The sequence below is a fragment of the Eretmochelys imbricata genome, chromosome 25 (genome assembly GCF_965152235.1).
Source record: "Eretmochelys imbricata isolate rEreImb1 chromosome 25, rEreImb1.hap1, whole genome shotgun sequence".
Classification (NCBI taxonomy): domain Eukaryota; kingdom Metazoa; phylum Chordata; order Testudines; family Cheloniidae; genus Eretmochelys; species Eretmochelys imbricata.
The window spans coordinates 10806622-10823631 of NC_135596.1; the positions used below are offsets into that span (position 1 = coordinate 10806622).

At 41.1% G+C, this 17010-nt stretch overlaps 1 protein-coding gene across 1 annotated transcript in view; it reads left to right on the forward strand.

The window, feature by feature from the left end:
* LOC144280220 (scaffold attachment factor B1-like) overlaps positions 1-12186 on the forward strand; it is a 31504-nt gene extending 19318 nt beyond the window's left edge. The window contains 12 exon segments of the mRNA XM_077842078.1: positions 1775-1924; positions 2021-2100; positions 3559-3698; positions 4772-4863; positions 5157-5263; positions 6916-7209; positions 8415-8552; positions 9259-9301; positions 10007-10128; positions 11217-11329; positions 11420-11471; positions 11820-12186. Of these exon segments, the coding sequence (XP_077698204.1) occupies positions 1775-1924; positions 2021-2100; positions 3559-3698; positions 4772-4863; positions 5157-5263; positions 6916-7209; positions 8415-8552; positions 9259-9301; positions 10007-10128; positions 11217-11329; positions 11420-11471; positions 11820-11949 (1461 nt within the window). The 3' untranslated portion in view covers positions 11950-12186.
* The last annotated feature ends 4824 nt before the right edge of the window (positions 12187-17010 follow it).

Sequence of the window (17010 nt, forward strand, 5' to 3'; positions counted from 1 at the left end):
AAAAATATCCTTTCCTCTCCAGATCCTGGTTTGAATTAATTTAGGCTAATGTCTTTGTTATATATATTTCTCCATTTCCTATACTGTAGTGTCACCCTCATGGTCACTCAGCGTAAATTTAATAATATGAAGGGGCTATATTTGAACCTGAATGAAATAATATTGGAATTTAGAGCCTTTTTTCTGGTGTAGTATGTAAGAATGGTATCTCCATTCTTTTGGATTAAACTAAGAAAATAAGTAAGTCCAAAGATTTGTTTGGTCTAAAATTGACACTGATACGAAAATTAACACTTGAAAAAAGGTTTTGTATGCTGCTGTTAATGGTGTGCTGAATTAAATCCCATATCTCCTGTTAAGAGGAAAATTGGAAGGGCTGATTTAATAGATGATGGATGCCAAAATTAATAACTTCACTCATATTTGAAGGAATATTTAAGTATTTTTCTCAGAGGTTCAGTAACGTACTTTAAAATGACGTTGTCAGATGCTGAGAATGCTTAAATACTGTTCCCACTGCAAGCGGTGGGAATGGCTTTCCGCAAATTCAACTTGAGAAAAAACAAAACTTAACATATTGTGATCTTACATTAAATCAAATGAATTAACTTCAGCACATCTGGGTATTTGTTTGAATTGCATGTGGTTATTGCATTTGATGCCAAGAAAATTAGCTGTGTCAAATTACATTATTAAAATGAGGTGTACTCATTTTCTTAGTTTAATCCAAAATTTCATCCAGTGATCTGGGAGGAGATGATTCTAGAGAAATGGCACAAATGTGCATCCAAAATACCGGTGACAGCTGTCTTTGTATTTGCCTGAATAATCTGACAGCAGTCACTGTAATTCAAACAAAAGAATCCATATTCTTCTTTGAATATTAATTATGGACAAAGTTAAATTTACAAGAGGCAAAAGTACACCTGTGGTAAAGTACATGTTAAAAGCATATTCCACCTTCAGCTGCACTTTAAAATGGGAAGCCTGTATGAATTTCTGATTTATTCCCCCAGTATTAAGTGAGCTGTATAGACTTTATCTGCATAAACAAAGAGCTTTTATGGAAATACTTATCTATACATGTTGTTTCAATGTTTTCTTCCCTGTCTTCTGTAGCATACTTGAAAATTGCATATAAGTAGGCTTTTTAAAATCATATTTTTGGTGAGTGCTTCCCAACTCTCAAACTGAATTTTATTTGAAAAAATTTTTAATTCGTTAATATTTTGTGTGTACAACTACCAATGACTGAAAAGTTACATTTTTGTTGGGACTCATCCTAGCAGATTGTTGAACTCGTATCAACATGAGTGGAAATTATACTTGCCCTTGACTGTTGTTCCTTTTATTACCGTTCATCAAAATGATGCTGGTGATGCACATTTTACAGGATTTCTTATAAATAGACTTCACATTGTCTGCTTTTCACCAGTTGAACTTTTGCAACATTGCACTTATAATGCATGGTTCCAAAATGTTGTTTTCATAGTTGTTTGTCGCTTAAAAACAGATAATCCAGGTATGATAGGCTGCATTAGAGTAGGTAAAAGACATGGTGAATGCGTCCAATGAAGTGAGCTGTAGCTCACGAAAGCTTGTGCTCAAATAAATTTGTTAGTTTCTAAGGTGCCACAAGTACTCCTTTTCTTTTTCCGAATACAGACTAACACGGCTGCTACTCTGAAACCTAATATTTTAAGGTTATAAATGGGCTGTGTATGAGTGTGTTGTGTACTTATAATAGAGTGACACTGTAATTGTCCTCCTTAAGGTGGTTGGTGCAAAAGTGGTGACCAATGCTCGCAGTCCTGGTTCTCGCTGCTATGGGTTTGTTACAATGTCTACGGCTGAGGAGGCAACAAAGTGTATTACACACCTTCATAAAACAGAGTTACATGGGAAAATAATTTCTGTAGAAAAAGTAAGTGATCATTCTCAAGAAAAGATAGAATAACCTGTCTAAGAATTCCTGTATTACTGAAATGTTTCACCTGGTGTTTGTCAAATATAATTTCAGGCAAAAAATGAACCTGCTGGGAAAAAACCTACAGAGAAAAAAGAGAGTGAAGTGAAGAAGGAGACAGTTGTCAGTGAGAGGTATCATTCTATAGATCCCATATCTGAAAAATAGTTTGATAGTTTTGGGGTATTTTCTGCTTTGTCTGGAAAAACAAAGCTGTGTTAAGAAGTGAGCAAGGTGAATATATAAAGAGGTCTGGAGTGATGCATGCAAAAATATGAATGAAGCAATATTTGTGTTTCATTGTCACATTTCTGGTCAAGTGTATGCAGTCACAAATCAAATCTGTATCTGATTATCTAGGAACTAATAAGGCTTAAGTAGCAAAAAAGAAACCACTGAAAACACAACTCCCTGATGGAATTTCATTAAAAGGTCTCCACCCTGACTCCCCTATCTAGACTTTGAAGTATCCTGATTATTGTTGTGGGTGGAGAAATCTCAGAAATTGGTTATTTTCCTTGAATGCTAACTTTCCCTTGTATGTGCTTGGAACCTTACTCCCTAGCTCAGTTGTAATTCTCAGTTCCATTTTCCAGTTCAGTTTTTTTTTGGCTCTCTGTTTTATCATAATGACTGTTCTTTCTGATCTTTATTACCAAATATACTATTATAAAAGTTAACAGTGAGTGAAGTGCAGATATTTCAACTGCATGCCTTGTTAGGCATATATAAGACCCATGTTTTCTCGGTCATAGGCTTTTTGGTATGTCTAGATCTTCTTATGCCAGCCTGCAATAAAGCCTGCTACACATCAATATCATAAACCTATAAAGAACACCACTCCAGAGTTCTGATCCATTCATTAGTCTGTTCCCGTACTAGAGCTTTTTACACACAAGAGATTCTCTCATGGAACAGGGCTACCTAGGGCTACTGTTGGAGATCAGATGTTCAAGATTCTGTTCCCACCATTTGTTCTCATCAGCGCCACACTGCTTTTTCTTTTTGGAATACTTAGAGTAGCCAGAAGGGTTAAGATAACTCCTCTGCTTTAAATGTTTTCTTGAAGTATAACTCTCTTGTCAGATGCTGTTTGATAACTAGTTTTTGGCTTTGTTTAATTTAGCTCTCATCTCTGGAAACTTTTAATTTTATGAGAGGCTCTGCCCGCCTACTGTATGGTGTCAGTTTTGTTGTGTTCAACAGCCATGCTACAAAAACTCTACTAGGTTTGACGTTGGTTGCCATGTTTTCTCTCAGGAATCTTTTCTGGCATTAGGCACACCATAATGTGTGTTTTCCTATTGTGTATAGTTCAGTTATCTTGATCTTATGCTAGGCCAAAACTTCTTTGAAGCTGTACAGTAGGTTCTGATCTTTTTCACTTCATGCCAACAGAGGAATTAGCATTTTCAGTATCAGTGCCGTTGGGCATACTGTGCATCTCTTCCAGAGACTTAAGCCAAAGCCTTATATGTAAAAGGACATTTATTTCAATCTGCTTTTAGCTCAGACTTTCTGCACATTTATATCATTCTTTGTCAATGTGTTGAGTTTTTTCCTTCAGTTTTAAATCAGTTTATTTTCTATAGGTCTGGCAGTGTTAAAAACGACGAGATGACTGACCAACAAGATGATGCTAAGAAAGCAGAAGGAAAAGATGAAAAAGAAGAGAAGGATAAAGATGAGCTGAAGTCTGGGTCCTCAGATCAACTGAAGACTACAAAATCAGGTAATTTAACTGCTGTTTTGTTACAGAGTATTAGGCATGATTCATGTGGATGCTTACAATTATGTCTTCCCAAACCAAATGATTTAAATGTTTTGTAAGATGGAAGGTAGGATAGTACTTTTTAAAAATTGCTATAGCTGACTACGTTTTGGTCATTATTAAACAGAGTTACAGTGCATAATTTTGGGTGATGAAATGCTGCTGGTGTTCTGTCAAGACTTTGTGGCACTGATCATTTGAAAAATTGAGGTATTACATGCACGTATGTGAAATAGTCACAGTTACACAGCTACCTATGTTCTTATTAGCCTTGATGTCGATCAGGTCCATTTTTAGGGGGAAAGCTTAGAAACAAGCACTGTTCTCTATATATGTTAGGATACTTCAAGTGAATGTAATTAGAAATAGGATGTGTAATCAAAAAATGTCACACTGGACGTTTACATCACCCTAGTTATGTAGTAAATGCTGGGTAGAATGAGAAAACAGGATTTTGTTTTTCTGTTTCGACTTCTCTTACGTCTCCATGCCTGATATATTTGTGAATATGCAGGGTGGGTAATTTAATCAAATATAACTTAGTAGTAAACTAAACAGTAAGTAAAATTTAACCATAACTAGTCAGTAGAAATCTGATGGAAACTGCCAAAATTACAAAACTTATAGATATCTTGTTTATGGATTTGGTTTCTTTCTGTTATAACAGTCATTATTGAATGGTTCAGGTTATGCTGACAAGTGCATTTCATATTTAGTATCTATTGGTTTTAGAAATTGAAACAGTTGTATAAAAATGTATTCACTATGTACCTGATCACTTTGATATCAAGTAGCATCTAAAAGTCTTACAAGGGATCTGCCCCTGGTGTTACTCAGTTTAAGAAGAAAAGATAAAATAAAAATGTTACTTTATTTTATGGGTACAAATTGCAGAGTATTCAAAAGTCACTACTGTCAAACAGCATTTTGAAAAGGAGTTAATGTTAAAAATGTTCACATTGCAAGGACTTCTACCATTGAAAGTCAAAGCTCCCATTATATTATGTAATCTCCTTTTGTTGTGGTTTGTGTAGGAAGTAAGGGAGCAGAAAGGATAGTAGTAATGGACAAATCCAAAGGAGAACCTGTTATTAGCGTGAAAACTTCAACTACATCAAAAGAGAGAGTAAGTTTAATTTTTCTGGGTTCAAAATTCCCATTAGTCAAATAGCTTTTAAATGGCTGACATCACAAAACCTGCAGCACTACACTCAAGCTAAGATATATTTCTTTTGTGTGTTTTGTCTGCGCTTATAAAAGGAATAAATATGTTTAAAAAAATTCATGCAGAGACTAAGCTCTCAGACACACCATTTGTGAAAGGAAGGGATGTTATGAGTATTGTTTGATTGGTTATCATAATTGTGTTCTTATAAATGCACTCCAGTAAGCCTTTATCAACTTTTATATTAACTATAGAGCCTTAAGAGCCAGGACCGCAAATCAGAGAGCAAAGAGCGACAAGGTATTGTGCCATTCGACAAAATCAAAGCACAGCGAAAAATTAGAGAGGCGGAACAACGCCGGTAAGTTCAATGGCAAAGTTGTGTGGAATTTTTTTTTCTTTTTAGAACTTTGGTGACTGTCTTCTCACTAAAGCTATTTAAAGGGGACATAGTCCCTTTATCGTTGGTATTTGAAGTTTAGTTTTTTTATTCAGTTAAGCATTGTCTATGTAGATGCACTGTCAGGTCACACATCGGGAGGCCACAAGCCCCAGAAGAGACTGCAGAGCACTGATTGTTGAGGTTATTCATATACCCTCTTTGGATTTGAACATGCAGTGTGAAGTTATATGTGAAAACATAGCTCAAATTGTCCTCCTCTGCCTTTTCTATTTTGTACATAGGTTTAATTAATGTTAAGTATTCTCTGCTGCTTGGCAAGAGAGAGGAAAATCCCCCAAAACAATTCCATCCCACTCAATTCAGTGCTTTCAGGAAAATGCCTGAGGGGAAGAAGGAAGATTGTCTCAGAATCAGGGACAGATTTCCATCCAGACTCATTCCATCGGGCAGGGTGAATCTTAACTCCCTTTTAGGTGACTCACCTTGTCAGACCATTCAAAGTTTACATGTAATTTGAAATTTAAAAAAAAGCTGGTTACACATGTATGCAAAGAGTGGGCTTAAATTGCAGCAAAGGTGGTTTAGGTTGGACATTAGGAAAAACTTCCTAACTGTCCGGGTGGTTATGCACTGGAATAAATTGCCAAGGAAGGTAGTGGAATCTCCAACATGAGAGATTTTTAAGAGCAGGTTAGACAAACACCTGTCAAGAATGGTCTAGATAATACCTAGTCCTGCCATGAGTGCAGGGGACTGTACTACATGACCTCTTGAGGGTCCCTTCCAGTCCTATGATTTTATGTATAGAAATATAAATAATGGTTTACCATCCATGCCTCAAAGCTACATTCTCTGTGTCCTTTCAGCTCAGAGAGGGACCCTAGTGCAGATGCTTATTTTTTTCTGATACTCCTTTCATAGTGTTCTGTAAAAGGATAAAGGTAGTACTGTGTCCACATTCTAAATTCCTTGGCCTTTACTCATCTTAATCAGTGCATCCATTTCCATCCTTTGCAAAATTTCACAGCTTATCTAGGGAAAGCTAAATCTGGGTAGGGTTTTTAAAAAAAAAAAAAAACCCTTTCATAAGACTTCAACATGGTTTTTAGTATCTTTTTGGACAAGTCCAGAGAATCTGTATCTGTTTGTAGATCTAAATGGATTAGACCCTGTATTCGGTTTTCAGCCCTCTTAATAGTGGATATTCTGAGGTAATTCTTCTTCGGAAGAGAGAGGTTACTCACCCACCTGTAAGTGGAGTTCTTAGCCTTAGCAGATTCACACTAACCCACCCTCCCTTCTTGCTTCTTCATAGTCCTTGGATGATATTTTGAGTAATAGGAATGAATTTAGGGCATTTAGTATCATGGTCCCTTGGCCTTGCACCTAGTGTTCAGATCTGTGAGGATGTGCGTGCTTCTGCAGAGGTGATATAATTGAACTCCAGTTACAGGTGAGCAGCCATCCTCAGTGCTGAATACCCCATAGCCTGGTTAGAGGGAACCCCCAACACAAATCTAGGATTATTGCAGTTTCTATTTTTGCTTTGTAGTTCATTGTCAGCATTGAAGGGTTAAATCTTTAAGCCTTTTACCTTGTTATTTATATAGCACCCGTGAGCGTCGGGAGAGACAGCAGCATTTGCAAACCATACGGGAACGAGAAGAAAGAGACAGGCTTGAGATAGCTCGAGAGCGCCTACAAATTGAACGAGAGCGCCTTGAGCGAGAGCGGATGGAAAGAGAGCGCCTGGAGAGAGAGCGAATGCACATAGAACATGAAAGGAGACGAGAACAGGATCGCATACAGCGGGAGAGAGAAGAGCTGCGTCGTCAGCACGAGCAACTTCGCTATGAACAGGAACGGCGATCGGCATTGAGAAGACCATATGACATAGATGGGAGGTAAAAACTACAAATACAGTGAGTTAATGATTTCCCGTTTGATGCAAGTAGAAAAGCTAGCAGTCCTTAGATTCTCTCTGGAAGTTCCAAACCACGGAGAGAACTACGTAGGCGGACAGTCATTGATGGGCTTTTGTGTCAAATGCTCCACTAGATTAATAGTGACAAGCACATTTTTGCATGTAAACAGTTCAATCAGTAATCATTCTTAAACACATTAAACTCTTCATAGAGTTACCCATACCAGTTCTCTCTGAATTGAAAAAACTCAAAATATAATAAATTTCCCTACAGGTGGATTAGAAGATCCATGTAATTGCAAAAAACCTAGTCTGTCTTTCTCCCTGTGTTGCTGATCAGAATCTCGTTTTGACTGGAGTTAAAGCAGTCTGTTTTATAAGCCCTCAGGGAAAAGTTGACTGAGGGATTGTGTGTGGCACGCTGGGATGTAAAGCTACCTTGTGCTAGCCTGTCATGTACTAACTGTCTCTGTGGACCCTGCTGCTGCCCATGAAAAGTTTCGTGGTGTACTGAAGAGGGGTAGATCAAAGCGCAGTAGGGAACTTTTAGTGCACAGCATCAAAGTCTACACAGTTAGTGCGTGGCAGGCTAGCACAAGGTAGATTTACATCCCAGCGTGCCCTGCACTAATAGTTCATATAGACAGGCCTTGTGACAGATGGACAAATTACTGTAGAAAATCCTAAAACAAATGCAGATAGAAGACAATATTTCTTCTCTTGTTTCAGCACATGCACAATAAGGTAAAGATTGATATAGGTTAACTCAAAGCAGTCTTTTTTCTGAAACTCAAAGATACCATTTTGGCAGATCAGATTTTAATAATCAAATCTAAATAATTATTGACTGTTCAGATTAACCCACAGAATAGAAATTGAATAATGTATTTCCTTAATTTAGATTCAAAGAACCATGGACCAAACATGGATGGAACTGATTAACAGTGTAATTCAGATAATTTTGGTAATTCTGTGTAACTCATAACTTGTACTGCCTTAGTTCTGCTGTATTCCTTTCTCATATGTCACTTTTTTCCTCTTCTGTAAGAAAATACCTTATCCTATCAATTATGCTTACCTTTAAAAAAAGGTAATAACTAAATGAGACTAGATATGAAGAGAACAAAAGAGAAAGATAATTCTGTCTGGACTACAATGTTATATTAAATCTGTACTTTCTTGTAGGCGAGATGACTCCTATTGGCCAGAGGCAAAGCGAATGGCGATGGATGACAGATACCATTCTGATTTTAGCCGCCAAGATCGCTTCCATGATTATGACCACAGGGATCGTGGCCGATACCAAGACCATTCTATGGACAGGTTAGTGATTTGTTTTTCTGCATTGCCCGAAATCAGGTAACAGCAATAGTATATTTAGTATGACATTTTTCTCTATTTGTTTGATAAATGCTGCTTTTTTAAAAAAAAAAAAAAGACATCAGAGCTTGTCTATTCTTGTTCCATGCTGAAGTTTGTAATTGTCTGTGGGGTTTACTTTTGAAACCTGTGTAACCAGAAGAAACCTTACAAAACAAGGTGTTTGAATGTACTGTGTCATCAACGAAAAGCTTCCAGCAGATTTGTTCAAAATGTGGGAAATAGCATTACAAGCAGAACTGATTGCAATAGGACTTATAAAGTCCTTGAAATAGCACTGTGAGCACCCAGTGCCTTTTTCCCATGACTAATTGGTTTCTTTCGTATTTATATATTCCCAGTGTTGCAAGTCAGAAAGTTGCCAAATGTTTTAAAAGCTCACACTAACATGTAGACAAGATAAAAGTCTTTATACAGTGAATATTCTATTTACCTTCTTACTTTGGGACTGACTAGGTTTTTAAACTGGCCAGAATGTTTCCCGGTTTCCATATGTGCAAGTGAAATTTGATAGTTTGTAAAGATTGAGAATCTGCAATTCCAGCAGAAACCTGTGCTCAGCACCTGTGAAAATACAGCCCTAAATACTTCGTGTAAATTAGTTTTATGATGTCATCGCAAGATTCTGATTCGAATTGCTCCTTTTCAGGAGAGAAGGATCAAGAACAGTGATGGGAGATCGCGATGGGCAGGTGAGTTGTATGTGGATATGGGCCTAGAGTAGCTTAATTTTTATAAACTGATTTCCTATACTGAGTGTCAGATTAATATATAATGAACTAGTGTAAGAGATGCAGATAAGGAAAGGAAAACCTATGCATTATAAATCTTAATTTCTTTTTTAAATAGGTAAAAATGAAAACACTTGAGTAATCTGATCACTTGTTCTATTTACTGGTACACAAATACATCAGAGGTAATTCCTCTGGCACGACAAACACAACTAGTGAGTGTCTCAGTATGGTAAAAAGAAAAGGAGGACTTGTGGCACCTTAGAGAGAGGTGCCACAAGTCCTCCTTTTCTTTTTGCGGATACAGACTAACATGGCTGCTACTCTGAAAGCAGTATGGTAAAGTGTACCAAAAGTGTGCGTAGAAAATGCAAAGACACAACAGAGGTAAAGGTGAGTAAGGAAGTCATTGGAAGAATTTAATTCCACAGAGTAACTTTCAGATTAAACTAGGCCAAAATGGAATTAGCAAAAAAGTTTTGAAGTTGTTCAGAGGAAAATTTTTGCTCCAGTGGTGACACTCCTGGATGGGCTTTCTGAAATCTTGGGATTCTAACGTGCTCTCTACTGATGGATAGGTTATTGAATTGGGTAAATTCTATTGATCAGCTCTTACCAAGTTGAGGATCAGGTTACAGCATTCCAATGTGTACCTTCACCTTTCAGCATTATGGAGATGAGCGCCATGGAGGACCAGATCGTCATTCACGAGACTCACGGGACAGTTGGGGTGGCTATGGGTCTGACAGAAGAATGAGTGAAGGGAGAGGGATACCTCCACAGTCTCGGTTAGTATGGGGAAACGAGGACAGTCTTTCACCAGCACTTGCAATGGTCATGCTTCTTTGAAACTTCAAATGAACTTTTTGAAGGGTGATAGTAGGGAAGCAGTTTTACCAGAGTAAATCCTCTCCAAATAGTTTTACTGAGGGTCTCCTCTCTCCTGGCTGTGCAGTGGATTTACACATGTAGTGCCCCTGTGCATCATGGAGCTCTGTAGTAAAGAGTTGCTGTGGTTTGCCTGTATTCACAGTTCTCTTGTAAGGCTTCCTCTTCTAAGGGTCAAATTTGTTTGACCCTGGTGCTCCTGAAATTCTTTGAAGAGGGAGTAACTTGTAGCTAGTGGACTGAATTTGAGACTGTTAAATGGAAGAGAAGCCAGAATCTTAATGGAAAACCCAATATGGGACAAACTTGGAATCCCAGACTGTTCTTGTTTAACCATCATGCCAGTCTTAGCATGAATTAAAATTTTCCAACTGTATAGTGGGGAGCACTCACAGGTATTCAGTGAAATTACTTCTCCTTTTATCACAGTATTAAGATTTACGGTTTGTTACTTCTGTGTCTATACACATTTGTCAGTTCCACAGTGGGGTTTTACCTCTGATTTTCGGTTGAAGTGGCAGGGACCAGCCTGGAATTTAGCGCCCTTCAGGAAAACAACCCAGTAAAAACGCTTCCAAAGCTGAACATTTTGTTAACTTTAAAATTAGATACTATTTCCCCTGAATAAGCCACTATGCAGAACATGACAACATACATTGTTCTCAGATTGAATTTTGATTAGTGGGTTGGTCAGAGTGGCCAGCCTGGATACTCGGGGAAGAAGTCATTGGGCATCAAATATACCCTGTTGCAGAAATAGAATTAAGGAACTCCTATTTCCTCATTTGTTACGTTAGGTGGATTGTTCAGCAACTTTATTACTGAGATATGGTTAAACCAGCTGAACACTGTAGATTCAGGTTTGGTAAGCTTGTATCTTGGTAAAGGATACTAATATGTTTATGAATGAGATGTTACGTTTGGCTTCACTGCGTGCTATGAAACTGGTAAGAAACATACCTAAAGATTTTTCTTTCTTTCTTTCCAGTGACGGACGTGATTGGGGAGATCATGGTCGAAAGTTTGAGGGACATAAAGATCGTTCGTGGCAGGGCAGTGCAGATGGGGGAATGATGGGACGGGATCATGAGAGATGGCAAGGTAAACATAGAGCATTCTTAGCATAAAGAAAGCAAAACTGGAATAGGGGGAATAATGAAGGGAATGTTTGAACATTCTTTTTAATTCTAGGTGGTGGTAGAGGCAGACCAGGCCATGCAGTGCATCGGGGAGGCCTGTCAGGGTAAGCAGCTTTATCAAGGATAATTGGGGTTTGTACCTTTTATTCCTGTTCTCTTCCCTTTGTAACAGTCATTCCTGTGCATGTTTAAATTATTCAGCGGAATCTTTTGAGAGAGAACAAAAGTAATTTGGAGTTATGCAAAGTAAAATAATTCAAGAATGTTTGTGATTTGTCCTTGATATAATATCCGTGAGTAATGAATATTCCCATGATTATATCTGGTGCATCTTACTGAACGAAAATCATACAAGAAATGCAAATGGCACTAATTGTATCCATTTGATAATCAAAGTTGCAGTGAAAACTTAAACACTTTGAAGATAAATTAATGTGTGACTCTCTTTGTAGGCGTGGAGGCTTCATGCAGAGTGGCAACCAAGGCCAGATAATGCATGGCGGAGGGATTCAAGGGGAAGGATTTGCAGGCCAGGAGAGAGCAACCAGACCCAATGACCCCCGTTTCAACCGTCGCTACTGAATGTTTTAATTTTTTAATGTGAGATGGCAACAGAGGTGAATTCTCTATTACCCAGGGTTACCATTAACTGTAACTGATGGGTTACCCTACATGTGTAATTTTTTAAGCTGCTGCCACATTATATAGCTCACTACAATGTGAATTCCTTTGTTTTTGTAATGTGTTGTTCATACCCCATTTAAAATGTTTGTCAATGAAGCATTCCATTTTCCATAAATAAAACCAGTTTACAGTTAACTGTTTTCTGTCCCAATGACACTGCAGACGCCAGAGTTAGAATTTGACCAGGATGTTGAAACTGACCAGGAGGTCGCAAAAGGGACTGCAACTTTAAAAGGAGGATTCTCTCACCAGCCATTTTAGGAAGAGAGAAACAGGCTAAATGGAGAAGAAAGAGAGGAGGGTCAAGGAACACAGAAAAGACACTGACCAAATCCCATAAGGCTCTTGGTGTGATGAGGAAACAGGCAGAGATTTGTGTCTGGTGTTTGTTTTTCCACTAGGTCTCTCAAAGTTCCCTTGTGAATAATTATACTGGAATTAACTCACTTTTATTCTGGAATCGTGTGTGTCCATACAGGGAACATTGGGAGTGGTGCCCCCAAGCAAGGCAGAGGACCATTATTCTTATGGGTTGGTCTACACTTAAAAGTTAGCTACGTAGGTCAAAGGAGTGAACAAAACACACCGTGACTGACATAGCTATGATGACCTCACCCCCAGTGTAGATGCAGCTATGTCGATGGACAAAAGTTTCCTCAATAGAAACAAACTTTTGTTTAGGGAGATGTTCCTACATCAACGGTAAAACCCCTTCCATGGGGGGTAGGCTGCATCTATGCTATGAGGTTATGGTCGCACATGTAAGCATGTACTCAATGCTTTTTTGCCTCTGTCTGCACAAACAAGGTCAGCTCCCAGACTGCTGCGCTGGGCATCACAACATGGGGAATAGATGGCCAGCCCTCTGTGGAGAAAGAGGTGGTTAGGGACTATTTAGAAAAGCTTGACGTGCACAAGTCCATGGGGCCGGACGAGTTGCATCCGAGAGTGCTAAAGGAACTGGCGGCTGTGATTGCAGAGCCATTGGCCATTATCTTTGAAAACTCGTGGCGAACGGGGGAAGTTCCGGATGACTGGAAAAAGGCTAATGTAGTGCCAATCTTTAAAAAAAGGAAGAAGGAGGATCCTGGGAACTACAGGCCAGTGAGCCTCACTTCAGTCCCCGGAAAAATCATGGAGCAGGTCCTCAAAGAATCAATCCTGAAGCACTTACATGAGAGGAAAGAGATCAGGAACAGTCAGCATGGATTCACCAAGGGAAGGTCATGCCTGACTAATCTAATCGCCTTCTATGATGAGATTACTGGTTCTGTGGATGAAGGGAAAGCAGTGGATGTATTGTATCTTGACTTTAGCAAAGCTTTTGACACGGTCTCCCACAGTATTCTTCTCAGCAAGTTAAAGAAGTATGGGCTGGATGAATGCACAACAAGGTGGGTAGAAAGTTGGCTAGATTGTCAGGCTCAACGGGTAGTGATCAATGGCTCCATGTCTAGTTGGCAGCCGGTGTCAAGTGGAGTGCCCCAGGGGTCGGTCCTGGGGCCGGTTTTGTTCAATATCTTCATAAATGATCTGGAGGATGGTGTGGATTGCACGCTCAGCAAATTTGCGGATGATACTAAACTGGGAGGAGTGGTAGATATGCTGGAGGGCAGGGATAGGATACAGAGGGACCTAGACAAATTGGAGGATTGGGCCAAAAGAAATCTGATGAGGTTCAATAAGGATAAGTGCAGGGTCCTGCACTTAGGACGGAAGAACCCAATGCACAGCTACAGACTAGGGACCGAATGACTAGGCAGCAGTTCTGCGGAAAAGGATTTGGGGTGACAGTGGACGAGAAGCTGGATATGAGTCAGCAGTGTGCCCTTGTTGCCAAGAAGGCCAATGGCATTTTGGGATGTATAAGTAGGGGCATTGCCAGCAGATCGAGGGACGTGATCGTGCCCCTCTATTTGACATTGGTGAGGCCTCATCTGGAGTACTGTGTCCAGTTTTGGGCCCCACACTACAAGAAGGATGTGGATAAATTGGAGAGAGTCCAGCGAAGGGCAACAAAAATGATTAGGGGTCTGGAACACATGACTTATGAGGAGAGGCTGAGGGAACTGGGATTGTTTAGTCTGCAGAAGAGAAGAATGAGGGGGGATTTGATAGCTGCTTTCAACTACCTGAGAGGTAGTTCCAGAGAGGATGGTTCTAGACTATTCTCAGTGGTGGAAGAGGACAGGACAAGGAGTAATGGTCTCAAGTTGCAGTGGGGGAGGTTTAGGTTGCATATTAGGAAAAACTTTTTCACTAGGAGGGTGGTGAAACACTGGAATGCGTTGCCTAGGGAGGTGGTGGAATCTCCTTCCTTAGAAGTTTTTAAGGTCAGGCTTGACAAAGACTTGGCTGGGATGATTTAATTGGGGATGGGTCCTGCTTTTGAGCAGGGGGTTGGACTAGAAGACCTCCTGAGGTCCCTTTCAACCCTGATATTCTATGATCAATACAACTATGCCAACATTGTCTCTGTATTGTAGACATATCCTTAGTCAAAGGATGCTTCTGTGACAGCAGGCACCCAGAGCTGGTCAGAAATCTGAGGAAATCAACCCAGAGCTTAGCAGCTACTGCAAATCGGAACATGAGAATAATGAAGGGGATTGCAAGCACTGGATTAAAAGCAAGGGAGAGGAACACCTGGACGGGGAGGGAGTTGAGTTTCATAGGATGACTTGGGAGGATTAAAATTTCTTCTAAATTAATACCAATTACTTTCTGTGCCACTAATAATCCCTGACATAACTTGGACAGATGGAAACTTTACCATCTTCGCTTGTTTTCACCCTTCTCCCTACTTAGATGGCCAGGTCGGACTGGGCCAGTGGGGTTCCAGTGTATCCTGTGCAGTGGTTGCCATCCTAATCACAGTCTCATCCCAGCACAACCCAGGAATTTGCTTACAAGGTGGGGAATGACCCTGTCCCCTTACCTTGGTAACCATGTGGTGTTACATATCATGCCCCTGCAATTGGCCGGTTGGCTGAAAGAGAGAATTGGGTGGGTTTAAATGTTGGAGGCTACCATATGTACAGCTCAGTTGTACGCTGAGGATGGGTGACTGCTGGATCCATGTGTAGCCTGGGAGCCCCCACACTCCTGGGCCCAGTCACTCTCATCTCTCCAGGTCTCCATGAGAGTAGCTGTCTGCAAGGCCCAGGAGCTGGGCTCTGCATGCCGGGTTCACTCCCTGCCCCTTCTGATCTCTGGGGTCGCTCTCAGGCCGCTTCTGCGTCCCTCCTGAACTCCGGTGCAGACCCAGCAGTATTTGTCTCTCTTGCATACAAAAGCCTCTTCAGCTTAACACATTTAGAGGCTTTTTTTTGTTTTTACATTTTTGGTGGCCAGAAAAGTAACCCGTCTGCTGCAAACACCTAATCACAGGGCGACTGACCAGGGTCCAGTGCACCTGGGACTTGTCAGCTGCCTCCCAGCTGGGCTTAAGAGAAGGCATCTGGGCCATATAAAGGAGAGCAACTGAAAGGGGCAGAAAAGAGCGGGAGCCATAAGGCAGGGAAGCTTGGGTGTCCTTGCTCCCCCAACACATGGCACACTCCCAAGGCAGTGAAGGGCATGGGAGCCAGACACCGTGAGGATCCGTCATTGCGTGCACTGTAAGTATGAGCTGTAGGACACAGTGCATGGATATGAGTCACTGCCCAGAATTGGGAATCAGGCATTTGCCCTGGTGGGGGCAACTTGCTGTGTGGTCTCGGGGCCCTCTGCTCAGCTGGGACCAACCCCCACTCCACCCCACCTCCATTGCCATTTGCTGGCAGAGCCTGTCCAGCCCAACTGTCTCCCCTGGGTCCCTTGCCTCCCCCCTCCTCTCATATCCCCTATGACTCCTACTCTCCTGCCTTGTCCTCCGTCCCCTGTTTGTGACCCTCTGCACCATCTCCCAGTGCCTTTTATGGAGCCCCCTCACCCCGGTGTATCTTCAGCAGTACTCCTGGCTCCAAACAGCCTGCTTGCTGACCCTTCCCTGTCTCCCTGTCTGATGCTTCCTGGGGGTACCCAGGGTTGTGATGTACGTCTCTGCCACCTGCCCTTAGCTGGGGGGAAGTCTTGTCTGGGCACAACAGGGCTCAGCTCCCCGACTCACCAGCCATGGCAACACATGAGCTCCACTCTGGACCTATGCAGGCCAGGTGCCCTCTACAGGATGGCAATAGGCACCCTCCAACCACCAAGCCCTCCAAGCATGTCCCTGAGCATCCAGCCCCTGTGCTGCTGGAAACTTGATGTACAGTATTCGTGGCTTCACTGCAGCCCTTAGCCATGTCTACCGTTTATGTGATGATACACAGAGATTCAAGTGATGGTAAGTAGAAGCACTGGGGGCAAATGATTACATAGAATAAAATCGACGTGCATTCTAGAGGCTAGACTTGCCAGACAATGGTCACCCACAGTCCTTCCAATGTTTTACAGCCAGGCTTGGCTGTGATCTTCCATTCATGAGACAAATTGTGCTGTCAGCTTGCCTCCTTGGTGAAAGATCCTGGATGCCTGTTTGCACCCCCAGATAGATCAGAACAATATGTTCTCACACCCCCATTGTTTTTTCCTGTATACTCCTCTCTTGCAGATTTTGCAATCTATTAATCTGGCTCAGTTTGCAAATTGTCTCTCCCTCACCCTGAGGGCCTATGACCAGGCAGTGGGATATGCAGCTTTTACCCCTGGCCTGAAAGGAACCTGCCCGAAAGAAGTCACCTCCTGGTTATCTGCCTTAAGAACATAATTTTCAGTATAGACACACAATTCCTTGAATATTAGCGGTACATACATTTCACAATGATTGATGACCAGTGGGCTACGGGCTCTTGGTAGAGCTCTGGATCGGGGAGGTTGTGGAATCCCCATCATCGGAGGGTTTTGAGAACAGGCTGGACAAGCTAGCGATACCTCCTTTGTAAACCATGTTGTGATTCACTGCTGAAAAGTACG